The sequence below is a fragment of the Coregonus clupeaformis genome, chromosome 33, assembly GCF_020615455.1.
Source record: "Coregonus clupeaformis isolate EN_2021a chromosome 33, ASM2061545v1, whole genome shotgun sequence".
Classification (NCBI taxonomy): Eukaryota; Metazoa; Chordata; class Actinopteri; order Salmoniformes; family Salmonidae; genus Coregonus; species Coregonus clupeaformis.
The window spans coordinates 27,627,689-27,643,715 of record NC_059224.1 but is presented as its reverse complement, the minus strand read 5'-3'; the positions used below and the strand labels follow the sequence as shown (position 1 = coordinate 27,643,715).

The 16,027-nt window shown below is 41.6% G+C and overlaps 1 protein-coding gene and 1 non-coding gene across 2 annotated transcripts; one reads left to right on the top strand and one right to left on the bottom strand.

The window, feature by feature from the left end:
* The first annotated feature begins 1,222 nt into the window (after positions 1–1,222).
* On the top strand, positions 1,223–10,081 carry tdrd15 (tudor domain containing 15). Its single transcript, XM_041860285.1, has 3 exons — positions 1,223–1,301; positions 1,526–1,577; positions 3,946–10,081. Exons 2-3 carry the CDS (start codon positions 1,546–1,548, stop codon positions 10,079–10,081), a joined length of 6,168 nt encoding a protein of 2,055 aa, XP_041716219.1. The 5' UTR covers positions 1,223–1,301; positions 1,526–1,545.
* A 3,302-nt stretch (positions 10,082–13,383) lies between these two features.
* On the bottom strand, positions 13,384–13,466 carry trnal-cag. The gene has a single exon. It is a non-coding gene; the product is annotated as a tRNA-Leu (tRNA).
* Between the last annotated feature and the right edge of the window lie 2,561 nt (positions 13,467–16,027).

The following is a 16,027-nucleotide window of genomic DNA, read 5'->3' as shown; positions in this document are numbered from 1 at the left end:
GTTTCATCTGACCATATGACATTCTCCCAATCCTCTTCTGGATCATCCAAATGCACTCTAGCAAACTTCAGACGGGCCTGGACATGTACTGGCTTAAGCAGGGGGACACGTCTGGCACTGCAGGATTTGAGTCCCTGGCGGCGTAGTGTGTTACTGATGGTAGGCTTTGTTACTTTGGTCCCAGCTCTCTGCAGGTCATTCACTAGGTCCCCCTTTGTGGTTCTGGGATTTTTGCTCACCGTTCTTGTGATCATTTTGACCCCACGGGGTGAGATCTTGCGTGGAGCCCCAGATCGAGGGAGATTATCAGTGGTCTTGTATGTCTTCCATTTCCTAATAATTGCTCCCACAGTTGATTTCTTCAAACCAAGCTGCTTACCTATTGCAGATTCAGTCTTCCCAGCCTGGTGCAGGTCTACAATTTTGTTTCTGGTGTCCTTTGACAGCTCTTTGGTCTTGGCCATAGTGGAGTTTGGAGTGTGACTGTTTGAGGTTGTGGACAGGTGTCTTTTATACTGATAACAAGTTCAAACAGGTGCCATTAATACAGGTAACGAGTGGAGGACAGAGGAGCCTCTTAAAGAAGAAGTTACAGGTCTGTGAGAGCCAGAAATCTTGCTTGTTTGTAGGTGACCAAATACTTATTTTCCACCATAATTTGCAAATAAATTCATTAAAAATCCTACAATGTGATTTTCTGGAATTTTTCTTCTCAATTTGTCTGTCATAGTTGACGTGTACCTATGATGAAAATTACAGGCCTCTCTCATCTTTTTAAGTGGGAGAACTTGCACAATTGGTGGCTGACTAAATACTTTTTTTCCCCACTGTAAATGTTTAAACATTTCTAAAAACCTGTTTTTGCTTTGTCATTATGGGGTATTTTGTGTAGATTGATGAGGGGGGAAAAAAACTATTTAATCAATTTTAGAATAAGGTTGTAACGTAACAATGTGGAAAAATATTTTCTGTCACCATAGCTCTGTAGTAATGCATGCAGCAAAGTGCACCAGGCTAACTAGATAACGGCAGCTAGCTAAGTGGCTAAATAATTTGCTGTAAATGCATGCATCTTCGGGTCTGACGTGTTCCATTCTAATTCCATGCACAATACATCCCCTTAGTAGCTACACACATTTTTAGACTTATTAGCTACATCAATTCCTAGACTAATTAACCAAACAGCAATGTTATGCATTTTCTAAATTAAGTTTTTCCCCCTAGTCACTCGGGATAACGCTCAGCTTCATGATGAACCCCCTCTGTGATCAAGTGAATTATAGCTAGCTGAAGACTTAAAGGTAAGATTGCTATTTTTATTGAGAACCTGGATAACTAAATGGTAGCCTAATTTCAAGAATTTGTGTTTCGATGTGTTATGAATTGAAGTGCATGCCCACTTGTATTAGTAGAAATACTGGAATGGCATATTCAATGTGCTATTTTTCCATAAAGAAAGCTGACAGCCACATTTAGGCTCTTCCTTGATTTGATATTATGTATAATATATATATATTTTTTTTAGGAAGGTTCCGCCCTGTCGCAATGTTGTTGAGAATGACTTCAGAAAATAGAAAGTACGTAGAAAATGATTTAACAATACCCACATTAGCCTACATTATGATGTACAGTGCCTTGCAAAAGTATTCAACCCCCTTTTTTCCCCCTATTTTGTTGCATTACAACCTGTAATTTAAATGGATTTTTATTTGGATTTCATGTAATGGATATACACAATAGTTCAAATTGGTGAAGTGAAATGAAAAAAAAATGAAGAAATGCTAAAAATAAAAAAAGAATACGGAAAAGTGGTGCATGCATATGTATTCACCTCCTTTGCTATGAAGCCCCTACATAAGATCTGGTGCAAACAATTACCATCATAAGTCACAGAATTAGTTAGATTGCACACAGGTGGACTTTATTTAAGTGTCACATGATCTTAGTATATATACACCTGTTCTGAAAGGCCCCAGAGTCTGCAACACCACTAAGCAAGGGGCACCACCAAGCAAGCGGCACCATGAAGATCAAGGAGCTCTCCAAACAGGTCAGGGACAAAGTTGTGGAGAAGTACAGATCAGGGTTGGGTAATAAAAAAATATCAGGAACGTTGAACATCCCACGGAGCACCGTTTTAAATCCATTATAAAAAAATGCAAAGAATATGGCACCACAACAAACCTGCCAAGAGAGGACCGCCCACCAAAACTCACGGACCAGGCAAGGAGGGCATTAATCAGAGAGGCAACAAAGAGACCAAAGATAACCCTTAAGGAGCTGCAAAGCTCTACAGTGGAGATTGGAGTATCTGTCCATAGGACCACTTTAAGCTGTACACTCCACAGAGCTGGGCTTTACGGAAGGGTGGCCAGAAAAAGCCATTGCTTAAAATAAATAAATAAGCAAACACGTTTGGTGTTCGCCAAAAGGCATGTGGGAGACTCCCCAAACATATGGAAGAAGGTACTCTGGTCAGATGAGACTAGAATTGAGCTTTTTGGCCATCAAGGAAAACGCTATGTCTGGCGCAAACCCAACGGCAGGGAAACTGGTCAGAATTGAACGAATGATGGATGGTGCTAAATACAGGGAAATTCTTGAGGGAAACCTGTTTCAGTCTTCCAGAGATTTGAGACTGGAACAGAGGTTCACCTTCCATTCAGGACAATGACCCTAAGCATACTGCTAAAGCAACACTCAAGTGGTTTAAGGGGAAACAATTAAATGTCTTGGAATGGCCTAGACAAAGCCCAGACCTCAATCCAATTGAGAATCTGTGGTATGACTTAAAGATTGCTGTACACCAGCAGAACCCATCCAACTTGTAGGAGCTGGAGCAGTTTTGCCTTGAAGAATGGGCAAAGTGGTAGGCATGTTGTGTAAATCAAATGATACAAACCCCCCCCCAAAATACATTTTAATTCCAGGTTGTAAGGCAACAAAATAGGAAAAATGCAAAGGGGGATGAATACTTTCGCAAGGCACTGTAAATGCAAATGCTCAGAGTTAGTTGTCCCACAATGATGCCAACCACCATGGTATGACTTAATATAACCAAGCACTGAATTTACATCATTAGGGCAAGCACACACACACACATGCATGGGTTTTAGGGCACAAGCTTGTTGAAGTATAAAGATGGTAGTGAAAGTGCATTCATCTTTTCAATTCAGGCCTATGCCGTCTTTACTCTATGACCATCTCAATACAGATGGGCTACATGTCCCGAACTTGAGAGTTTGAAGCATTTTTGTAAAGATTGTCTTCCACAACTTATTGTGGTGAGTGGCGACACACCTCTGTGATGTGTGACATATGAAAAAGATTCAAAGAATTGTAAATAGACATAATGTTGAGTAAATGCTGTAGGGATGCAGTTTGAGTGTTTAAGGATTAGTGAGTTGGATTATAACCCTATCCAATTAAAAATTATATTCATAAGCACAACCCTAATTTCTTATGGAATAATCATGGCTTAGAATTTAATAATTGTTCATAGTGTCAGTCATTGAACGGCCCTGCACACACATTGTACTCCAATCATAGTAGAGTATTTATCAAAGCCGTGGTATACATTAGTAATTAATTTGTAATATTATTTTACCTCATGTAAACTAGTTTTCATTACGAATAGCTCAAACATTTCAAAGAAAGGATGATGTCCCCAGAATTGTTATGGTTATTACAATTAACTCCTCAGGGATCCCCCTTTCATCTCACTACCAGTTTTACCTACGACCATAACTCACATATTTACAGCTGAACTATAATACTCAAAATGCATGTGATGTTAGATATGTTATGATTTGATATAGCAGTAGGATGTAGGCCTTAAATAAAATACTAGAATCAAAATAAGACAAGTTACTAAAAAAATCACATAGGCCTAAGCATCAATAAATATTCCAAATATGTAAGTAATAAAGGGTATTTTTGTTCCAGACCTCAGGAGGATTCAAGTGTCTCTGCACAATGTTCTCTGTGGCCTGTGGACCTACAGTTAACGCATGTGAGCTGCAACCCAGGGGATACACTGGTGCACTTCCAGGGCCAATATCTCACAATATGTGAACTGGACTATAACATACTGCAAGTGGAAATACAGAATGCACAGAAAACAAAGGTGGCGGTGGAAGTTGGGGAGTTCTGTTTGGTAGAGGATATCCCATCTACCCGCTGGTACAGAGGAAGGGTTCAGAACAAACAGAAAGATTTGTTTGACGTGTTCCTTATAGACCATGGGAATGTTCTGAGTGTTGATGCCAGCCATTTGGCCACAGCTTTGGATGAGCTCTTCATGCTTCCTCCCAAAATCCTCTGTGGTTTCTTTGCAAATGTGTTACCATTGAGAGAAAATTGGGATTCTTTTTCAGAGAAGTATTTCGCTTCCTTGATTGGAAGTCATGTCAAAGGATACATCCAAGCCTTTCTTCCTCACAAAGTCCTCATACTAGAAGCCCCAGACATCAACAAGGATCTCTTTAGGCTGAGCTTAGGGAAACATGTGGACACAGACACATTCCTTCTCTTGGTGGAAATGTTAACAGAGGTACCACTCAAGCAGAGCATTGAACCTGTCCCAGATCTACTGATTGAAAAGCAAGGTGGACAAGAATTCTCATTCAAACCATCCAGCTTGAAGGGCTTTGAGGATATTCAGTCATTTTCAGGCCCTAAGTTGACCACTGGCAAAAAAGTGAGGGTTAGAGTAACCGCTGCAGTGAACCCTGTTATATTCTACTGTCAAATGACAAGTATGGCAAAAGATCTGAAAAGGATGTCAGACAAATTGGCATTGTCCTGTGAGTCCAAGAGCAAAGACCCCAGTCAAAAGCCAGCAGAAAATCTGGGCTTACTTTGCTCAGTCAAAGGAAAAGATGAGAAGTGGCATAGAGGCTTTGTGCAGTTTCTCCCTGTAAACTCTCAAGTAAGAGTCTTGTTTGTTGATTACGGATTCTGTGAGTCTGTGAAAATTGAGAATGTCCTCCAGCTTCCACCAGATTTTCTCTCAACACCAATCATGGCTTTCCCGTGCGCTCTTTCCTGCCTGAATGGACAGGATCAGGCAGTGAAGATCCAGCAGCTGACTTTCTTCAAGAAAGGATTGCTGGGTAGAGTATTGGATGTTGAAATCAATGGCTTTGACAAAGAGCAGAATCTCTATTTGGTCACAGTGCTCAGTGCTGAAGACTATGCAGTTGTTGAGGCAGGGCCAATTCAAGATGTCCCTGGACAAAGAGAGTGTGACTTTATTCTTGAAAGTGAGCCTGCTTTCCCTCTAAACGGCTACCTGTATTATGAGACCGCAATAATCCAAGCAATGGATAATTCAGTCATTGTTGAGGAAATGCAAGAGGACTCTGTGTTTGAAGGATACGTGGAGCATGTCCTGAATCCAGGTGCGTTCTGGTTGAGAACACAGAAACGCAACAAAGACTTTGAAGAGATGATGGAGAACATGGCCAAGCACTTCAGCCAAGTCCAATTGGATGAAGAAATTATTGAGAATCCAGAGCCTGGTGCACTTTGCTGTGCAATGTATGAGCTGGACATGCATTACTACAGAGCTATGGTGACAGACACTCTTGACAACGGAGCTGAAGTATTTTTCATTGATTTTGGAAATACTGAAAAGGTACCACATATGTGCATCAAGCAGATCCCGGAAAAGTTTGCTATTGAACCAGCATTTGCCCTGAGTTGTTCTCTGGTGAATGTCATGCCTTTCGACGATGTATGGACAATCTCTGCAACCGACTACTTCCGACGAGCAGTCTCCAACAAAACTCTCCTTGTGCATGTTGTCCACATAAGGAAAGATCTATATGTGGTTGATTTGTATGAGAGTGAAAACAACACATCACAGAGAGCATCAAAGAGCATAACAGAGCTCCTGACCACAACAAATCATGCAGAATTCTGGAAATACACTCCTTCGGCGCCTGTGATACCTAAGAGAGAGATGGAGAAGGAAATGATGAAACAGAAGACCTGTAAAAAAGGACAAGTTCATGCAAATGGATCAAGCACAAGTGGTGTCACAAGGAAACCTCCCAAAGAGACGTGGGAAATTTCTGAATTGGATGGCTGTGAAAAGAAACCTGAAAGCCCAAAGTCAAGCACCCTAAAAGACAAGGCACCAGCGGTGAAATTCAAAGCACAGAAATTCAAGCCTGGAAGTGAGCTAGCTGTGCGATGCTCTCACGTCAACACACCCTCAGAGTTTTGGTGCCAGCTGGAAAGCAAGATCCCCAACTTGGAGGAAATGATGGAAGCGATTCAGCAGTATTACCAAGCACACACACTTCCTGTGCAGTCAAGTGATTCATGTTGTGTTACCAAGTCTAAAGATGACGGCAGATGGTATAGGGCCTGCATTGTAGGAGCACAGAAAGATGAAGTTGAAATGATATTTGTGGACTATGGGATAGTAGCAAAAGAGAAAGTGCACAATCTTCAAGCAATAGTGCCAGAATTCCTTGATCTTGAGGGGCAAGCATTTAGATGTAGCCTTTACAACTTGATTGAACCTGCAAGGGGCAGCGGTGGTGATTGGGGCACAGAGGCATGCGATTTACTGAAGTACTTCGCTCAAGGCCAGTCAGTGAAGTTGACATGCTGTATACACGCTCAACTGTATGTGAAAAACAAGGGCCTGTGCAATGTTGTCGACCTCCACAACACTCAACAGAATGCAACAAAGAAGCTTGTGGAAAAAGGTCTTGCAAGAGAAGTGCAAACTCCTATGCAGCTTATGCCATCAGTATGCCCAGACTCTTTTGTCCATTCCTCCTTCAACTTGAGATGTGGAAGTGAAGAGCAAGTCTGTGTCACTCATGTGTGCAGTCCATGGGAGATGTATTGCCAGTTGGACAGAAATACTGAAATGATTGAAGACTTGATGGAGAAAGTCGCCATGGAAAGTGAAGAAATACTGCGTGCCAACTCTGGTCCTGGTATCGGAAAACTTTGCCTGGCAAAATATTACGGTGATGGCAAATGGTACAGGGGTGTGGCTTGCCCTGTTCAGTCTACTCTGCTTCTAAATGTGTTTTTTGTGGACTATGGAAACATGCATATTGTTGAAAAAACCAATGTCGTACCTATTCCCAGACATTCAGCAGATTTACTGTTCACTCCCATGCAGGCATTAAGATGCAGTCTCTCACAAATCCCGAAAGAGGAGAACTTTGCAGACGTCAACAAATGGCTGGAGAAATCCATTCTCAACAAGCCACTTCGAGCTGTCGTTGCAGGAAAGAATGAGGATGGGACAGTCTCTTTCGATCTGTTTGATGGAGGCATAAACATCAATGAGAAAGTCAAGGAGCTCATTGCAAGTCAAAAACCGAAGGAGAAGAAAAGCAACAGTAGACCTGTGACTGGTCATGAGGGACACAAAGAACAAACGAAGAACAAAACTGGAAAAACTAAAGATAGACAGCATCTGAAACCCACAGGCAAGGGAGTTACCTGCCACAACAAGCACCAACATCAAAATAAGCAGTCTTCAAATGCTCAAAAAGCAAACCCACCAAAGTGTCCTGATGCCCAGCAAGATTGGGAAGAGCAAAGTGAAATAATCACTCAGTTCAAAGCTGAGGAAAGCACAGAAGGAAAAACAGATCAACATGATGTAGACAGTTCCTCCAAAGTCACAGAAACAGTTTGCTCCGTCCAATTGCCAAAACTTTCACAACTACTCCCTAATCCCAAAATAAAATCTGGATTCCGAGGTCTGGGGTTTGTTTCCCATATCAATACCGTCGACAGCTTTTTTATCCAAATGCAAGATGATAAACAATCCATTCTGAAAATGGGAGAAGACCTCAACACTGAGCTGTTTAAAGAAACCATGGGGAACAACAGCACATTGGTGGACTTCAGAATGAATGACCTTGTTGCTGCTGAATATGAAGAGGATGGCGCACTCTACCGTGCAGTTGTAACAGATAATGCGTCTAATGACCATTTCAAGGTGGAGTTTGTTGACTATGGAAATACAGCCACTGTGACTAAGGACAAAATGTACACTCTGACAAGTGTTTTTTTGTTGCAGCATAGACTAAGCATACCCTGTTCATTGCTAAACAGTGACTCTTATGAAAGTGATGCCTCTTTCACTGATGCAGTAATGGGAAAACCTCTCATGGTTGAAATTGTCAGTCGTTTTGGTACACAGTGGGAGGTTAACGTTGAGATCCAGCAGGACAACCCAACACTTGACAATGATGTGACTGAAAATGAGGAGGTCCAAGCTTTGTGTGCAAGTCTAGTTGACACAGTTAAAAAGCAAACAAGAGCAGCCATCAAGGACAATAGCCAGTCCAATACACATTCTGAGAGGGTTATGTTCACTGCTCAAGGTGAAAAGGTATTGCTGAATGTGTCCCCAATGCCCTCACCAACTAGGCACAAACATGGCATTTGCAAACACCAGGACTCCAATCAACTCCAATCAACAACCTTTGGACCATCTATGGAGGCCATGAAGGATATGGCCATTCCATCCCAGGATATAAGAGCCGGACAGGCAGAGAGTGGGACACTGTTGTCCATCTTGGAGAATGGAGATCTATATCTGAGACTTCACAGGACCACGGAACAGTTTACTGTACTTGAGAATCTCATAGTTGAAAATTGGTCTAAGTGCAAAGTCATGTCTGAGAAGAATGTCAAAGAAGGACTTCAATGCTTGGCAAAATCAACCAAAGACGACCAGTGGCACCGAGCAGTTGTACGGCATGCATCTATTGACCAAGGAAAATGCGGAGTGCTCCTTGTGGATCATGGCACTACAGAGGACGTCCCAATGGGCTGCATCAAAGACATCTGTAATGACCTCAAGCAAACTCCTGTGCAAGCAGTCTTGTGCAAGTGGAATGGCCCTGGCTTCCCTATCAGCGACGCTTATGAGATATTGAAGAAAACTCTGAAACCAATGGTAGGTAAGGATATGAAACTCATGTTTGTGTCCTACTCTGAAGCTGATAACTTGTGGATGGTAGAAATCATGATGAATGGACTGTTCCTTGCCCAGCAAATGAAGATTGCAACTTCTGAATGTACTGAAGAAAGACCAATCCCCACGAAGACTCAAACTGTGACCCCAACAGAGAAAAAACCCAGCTTGGACAACAGTCCCCAGAGGCTCTTCCTTGCCCCAGTGAACATGGATCTGGGATACTCTGGCTTTGCAGCTGCAGTCACCACTCCAAGTGAATTCTACATTGTTCTGGAAGATTTGCTTCTCATCATGAACACTGTGTCTACGATTCTCGAGGATCTTCCAAAGGAGCTGTTGCCATTGCATGAAGAACACCTAATTCGAGGATCATGCTGCCTTGTGAGGTCTGATAGTAAGAACAAATGGTGCCGAGCTGAAATCGTCCATTCCGATAGAGCAGTGGTTGTGATCAATTTGGTTGACTATGGCCATTGTGTGGACATGCCGTACAAAGACTGGTCTGAGCTGAGAAGACTTCCTGACCAGTTGACCAGGCTACCAAAGGTCACGTATCCATGCACTTTGAGAGGAGTAAAATCAGTCGAGGGGCAATGGACAGATGAAGCAGTTGTTTTCTTTCAAGAGTGCATCTGTAAGAAGAACCTTAAAATATACTTCAGGCAGTACGTTTCTGAAGCACACTGGGAGGTGGACATTGTAGCAGATGGCGTTCACGTGGCTAAAGACCTGGTTGATGCTGGCCATGCAGAATACATCGACATCATGCTTGGACTGAGATTTCAAGAACAAAGCCCAATCAGAGTCCCTCAACAGAAACAAGGCATGAGTCGTGCAGAGAAAACACCCAAAGCAGAACCGAAAATGACACCACCTAGGACGAACATACTCCTGAGAAGACTGAATGAAGAACTAGAACTCAATGGACACATTTCAAGTGAGGTTGCCTTCTGTGGACAAGGATTTGAAAAAGCAAGCGAGAAGACAGCCTCTGCTACTGAGAACTCTGATGGCCAAGGAGCAGAGAAGATGACACACCCTAGCACAATGACTGGAACAAGACATTGCAAGTACCTTCACCTACTCATTTTTATTTTTCTGCATGTTGGGTAAATAATTTCAATTTAAGTTGGTGTAGGCCTAATTACAATCGTATCTTTGAACCCCCAATGTTCAATGTTTTACTATTAAAGGTTTTACTATTACACGCTTTTCACAGGTGCCCTGATGTGACTACTGGCTAGTTGTGACTACCAGTGAGACACTACTCCATATCAGGTAATGACACTATAAATAAGATGTACTGTATGGCTGGTCTTAATCAAAAAATGTATTACGCTGGTGTATTTGCTTGATTAGTCCTACTCTTTTTTTATTATTATTATTACTTATTAATACAACATTACACTTCAATAATATTGAGATACCATATTTGACTGTTTAGGTCCATACCAACGTTGACATTCCATAGTAATGTTTTTATCTCAAAGGTAGTGTGACAAGCGTGTGAAGAGGAGCAAAGGACTACAACAGTATTCCAGACATTTTCATTTAAAAATACTAAATGACATCATGCCTCTGACGATTGGAATTGTCATGAAACACAACTTTATTATCTTAGGTCAAGATTAATGCAGCAGTTATAATCCTCTATATTCTATTTTTCTACACATGGTTGTATATACAGTGGGGGAAAAAAGTATTTAGTCAGCCACCAATTGTGCAAGTTCTCCCACTTAAAAAGATGAGAGAGGCCTGTAATTTTCATCATAGGTACACGTCAACTATGACAGACAAAATGAGGGAAAAAAATCCAGAAAATCACATTGTAGGATTTTTTATGAATTTATTTGCAAATTATGGTGGAAAATAAGTATTTGGTCAATAACAAAAGTTTCTCAATACTTTGTTATATACCCTTTGTTGGCAATGAAACAGGTCAAACGTTTTCTGTAAGTCTTCACAAGGTTTTCACACACTGTTGCTGGTATTTTGGCCCATTCCTCCATGCAGATCTCCTCTAGAGCAGTGATGTTTTGGGGCTGTCGCTGGGCAACACGGACTTTCAACTCCCTCCAAAGATTTTCTATGGGGGTTGAGATCTGGAGACTGGCTAGGCCATTCCAGGACCTTGAAATGCTTCTTACGAAGCCACTCCTTCGTTGCCCGGGCAGTGTGTTTGGGATCATTGTCATGCTGAAAGACCCAGCCACGTTTCATCTTCAATGCCCTTGCTGATGGAAGGAGGTTTTCACTCAAAATCACATGATACATGGCCCCATTCATTCTTTCCTTTACACGGATCAGTCGTCCTGGTCCCTTTGCAGAAAAACAGCCCCAAAGCATGATGTTTCCACCCCCATGCTTCACAGTAGGTATGGTGTTCTTTGGATGCAACTCAGCATTCTTTGTCCTCCAAACACGACAAGTTCTATTTTGGTTTCATCTGACCATATGACATATGACATTCTCCCAATCCTCTTCTGGATCATCCAAATGCACTCTAGCAAACTTCAGACGGGCCTGGACATGTACTGGCTTAAGCAGGGGGACACGTCTGCACTGCAGGATTTGAGTCCCTGGCGGCGTAGTGTGTTACTGATGGTAGGCTTTGTTACTTTGGTCCCAGCTCTCTGCAGGTCATTCACTAGGTCCCCCCGTGTGGTTCTGGGATTTTTGCTCACCGTTCTTGGGATCATTTTGACCCCACGGGGTGAGATCTTGCGTGGAGCCCCAGATCGAGGGAGATTATAAGTGGTCTTGTATGTCTTCCATTTCCTAATAATTGCTCCCACAGTTGATTTCTTCAAACCAAGCTGCTTACCTATTGCAGATTCAGTCTTCCCAGCCTGGTGCAGGTCTACAATTTTGTTTCTGGTGCCCTTTGACAGCTCTTTGGTCTTGGCCATAGTGGAGTTTGGAGTGTGACTGTTTGAGGTTGTGGACAGGTGTCTTTTATACTGATAACAAGTTCAAACAGGTGCCATTAATACAGGTAACGAGTGGAGGACAGAGAAAACTCTTAAAGAAGAAGTTACAGGTCTGTGAGAGCCAGAAATCTTGCTTGTTTGTAGGTGACCAAATACTTATTTTCCACCATAATTTGCAAATAAATTCATTAAAAATCCTACAATGTGATTTTCTGGATTTTTTTTCCTCATTTTGTCTGTCATAGTTGACGTGTACCTATGATGAAAATGACAGGCCTCTCTCATCTTTTTAAGTGGGAGAACTTGCACAATTGGTGGCTGACTAAATACATTTTTTCCCCACTGTATGTCAGTGGTTCACATTTTAAGGATGGCTTAAGTTATCTAAATTAAGATTTCAGTATGACAACATCTCCTTTATGGAGTATTTTTTGAAAGAAAATCAATTGTGTTGCAACACATTTGCTTTTTGACTGGTACAGTTTAGGCCTAGATTCAATCAGATTAAACGTTAACCGGCGATAGACGACACCTTGCATAGCTGATGTTTTGGTGGTGTCAGAGATGTAATTGCATTGGAGCTGTCAAATCGGTGAGCGGCTGCTCTTGTGATCATTGTCATGAAGCCACACATGTCCCACTCGCGTTTAAGTTAAAAATGAGAAAGTGTAGACTATAGAAATAATCACACTCAATTTGAAAATCATTAAACAAAATAATGACAATTTCTATCAGTCTAATTGAGGTGTAGATTACATCTCACATCCCAGTGTTCGAATTTGTGAACAAGGCTGCATGGGATTTCTCATAATATGACTCCGTGTAGCCAATGGCAATGTCTGCTTTAGGTATAGTGGCAGGAGCTGCTTGTGGATTTGACAGTTCTAGCGCAGTTCCACCTCCGACACGTCTATTAGAATCTAGCCCTTAGTCTTGATATTCATAGTTCATAAATAACTGAAGTGGAATGTCTTTTGAATGATATTGTGCCTTTTGCTTATGAAACAAAAAATACGGTTTGGATATTTGCATAGCATGACAACGTTTTTAAATGTTGAGTTGCATACCTTTTTCAAGCATTTTCCCAAGTTATACATTATAAAATGTAGGCAACAATCTTCGAAAATGTTATGACTATACTGATAGTCAAGTTTGATTTGATAGGCCTACTTTTTTTATTTGGTTTTGATGCCACATCAAGGTCTTTACAGTATGGTTTGTACTGTAATCGATAATGTTATTTTAGTGGCAAATAACATGTATGCCTTTGACAAAAACCTTACTCATTTAAATAATTCATACACCAATTCCTCATATTTAGTTATTTGTTAGAGATGGCAAAGTTGGTTGTGAATAATTGTCAATAAAGAATCCCCACGTGTAACAATCGTTGGTTTAATAAATGCTTTGCACATTTAAAAGCCGTCATGTGAATCTATTCGGAACACAACACTAGTGCACACTTTACCGTACATAAAAAGTTTCTGTCAGAAGTGGGATTCGAACCCACGCCTCCAGGGGAGACTGCGACCTGAACGCAGCGCCTTAGACCGCTCGGCCATCCTGACATATAAGGAAATGTTCACTTGCGGCCACTAATAGAGCAATAACAAAATACGTACACTAACTTTGTTCATTTTTATGAGAGACTAAATTGCGGTCTACAAATTACGTGCTATCGCAAGATGTTCTCGTGCTCACTTCCTTGTTAGAATTACATTAGCACACATTGAAATCAGCCATTCATGTTATCGGGATGTGGCTGATTTCAGCGCAGTTTGCCCATTTCAGCAGTTTATCTGCGCATTTGGTAGCCAGTATATTTCAACCATAGTTTGATCATTATGTGGGAGCAACGTTGCATCTCGTGCAAGGCATCTATTCTGTTTGCTAGTGCTACTGCCGTCTACTTATTAGACCGCTACATTGTTTCTCTACTGCTGCTAGACAGAGAAGGGTGTAATTTGCAGACCGCAATTCGGGGCGTTTTCTGAATGGGCGTTTCTTGATATCAAGTTATACCCTTTGATTCTCGCCATTGTAGAGGGAGCTTCTCGGAGTTTGAGTGTTTGTGGAGAAGCGAAACAAAATCAATGGTTTTATATTGTGGTAGGCGGTTTAGCAACAGCTGTGCTGGACTGTGGTCGACATGGATGATAGTTCTGATGGTATGGGTGGGGATGTTGAAAGTCAAGGACCTGGATGGTCAGTAGTGAAAGGTAAAAGGAAAAAGAATGGCCCTGCTATACTCGCTACTGCTGCAGTGGCACTTCTAGTGTTGAGAGCGTGAAGAGGGTGAAGGTAGTGAATAACAAAAGTAATGATGTGTAGGAGTGGAAAGTTGTAATGGTGTTTGATGCGACCACGACCCGTAGTATGCGCTCCAGCAGGTATATCTCACTGGTCATCCCCAAAGCCAACACCTCCTTTGGCCGCCATTCCTTCCAGTTCTCTGCTGCCAATGACCGGAACGAATTGCAAAAATCTCTGAAGCTGGAGACTCTTATCTCCCTCACTAACTTTAAGCATCAGTTGTCAGAGCACCTTACCGATCACTGCACCTGTACACAGCCCATCTGAAATTAGCCCACCCAACTACCTCATCCCCATATTGTTATTTATTTTGCTCATTTGCACCCCAGTATCTCTATTTGCACATAATCTCTTGCACATTTATCATTCCAGTGTTAATACTAATTGTAATTATTTTGCACTATAGCCTATTTATTGCCTTACCTCCATAACTTGCTACATTTGCACACACTGTATATATATATTTTATGTTGTATTTTTGACTTTATGTTTTGTTTTACCCCATGTGTAACTCTGTGTTGTTGTTTTTATCGCACTGCTTTGCTTTATCTTGGCCAGATCGCAGTTGTAAATGAGAACTTGTTCTCAACTGGCTTACCTGGTTAAATAAAGGTGAAAAAATTAATAAAAAATCTACACCCTATTCGATTAACATATGCCGTAAAGTAAGAGATGGGTGAAGTCACATTAGCCCAGTTCAACTGGACAGGGTGGTGGTTGTGCTACGTTCATAAGGCAATGTCTTGTATATCGGAGTATACCTGTCCCATCTGAATACGAATTTGTGATGGTGGAAATCTGCAGTGCAGGTAGTAATTTTAAGTTGCTCAATTTGTACAACCCATGTCAACTATCTGTATCGATGTTTGATGAAATATCAGGAGAATTGGGCTCTAGAGAGATATGGTGCAACGACTTTTTAATGCCCATAATAGTTTATGGGGAAGCACAGATACTAATGGTACTATTGTGGAAGATATGATGGAAACAAGAGCGTTAGTATGTCTTAATGATGGATGTGGTACAACGATAGATGTTAGAGGGGTTACATCCTGCCTAGACCTCACACTGGCTTCTAATGTGGTTACTACCGTGTCCTGTTGTTGATCTAACTTTGGTAGAGAAATAAAAGATTGGTCAGAAGTCAGTGAAAAAGGGAAACTGGTTGACAATTACATCGGTAGAAGTTTTTTTGTTGCATTTTTACCGCTTTTCACAGATGGATCCAAGGACCCAGATAGTGGGCGCACAGGTGCAAGCGTTTACATTCCTGAATTTGATGTGCAGATATGTAGCAGACTAACAGACGATCTGTCCATGTACTCAGTTGAACTGTTGGCGATAGTACTATAGTTGCCCTCCAGTGGGTGGAGGATGCTCAACCTGCCAGAATTATAGTATGATCAGATTCCCTGTTTGTGTTGAATAGTTTATCATCTGGCAAATCTAATTGGAGGGACCTACTGTTGGAGGCATTCATGTTATTATGGAGATTCGAGATTTTGCTGGGTCCCAGCCCATTCGAGTGTGGAAGGGAATGAAATTGTAGACCAGATAGTCAAAAGGGCTTTAAAACGACATATAATTGATATTAATGTTCCATTGGGTAGAGGTGAGGCCAAATGTAAGATTAGAGCCATTTTGATAGATGTGTGGCAGAAGAGTTGGGACTCTGAGCCCAAGGGCCGGCATTTATATACCCTCCAAAGAAAGGTTGGTGGACCAAGATTCAAAGGTCATATTAGGAAGAGGTGGTGTTTGCTCGATTGCGCCAAGGAAATTGTACATTGAACTTGTCATTACATCTGGTTGGAAA

What these genes read in the sequence shown, in the direction of transcription:
- tdrd15 (XM_041860285.1), top strand. Translation starts at nt 1,546, where the DNA reads ATGTTGTTGAGAATGACTTCAGAAAATAGAAA. An exon ending in ATGACTTCAGAAAATAGAAA is followed by an intron (nt 1,578 to 3,945) that starts GTACGTAGAAAA and finishes TTTTTGTTCCAG; the next exon opens with ACCTCAGGAGGATTCAAGTG.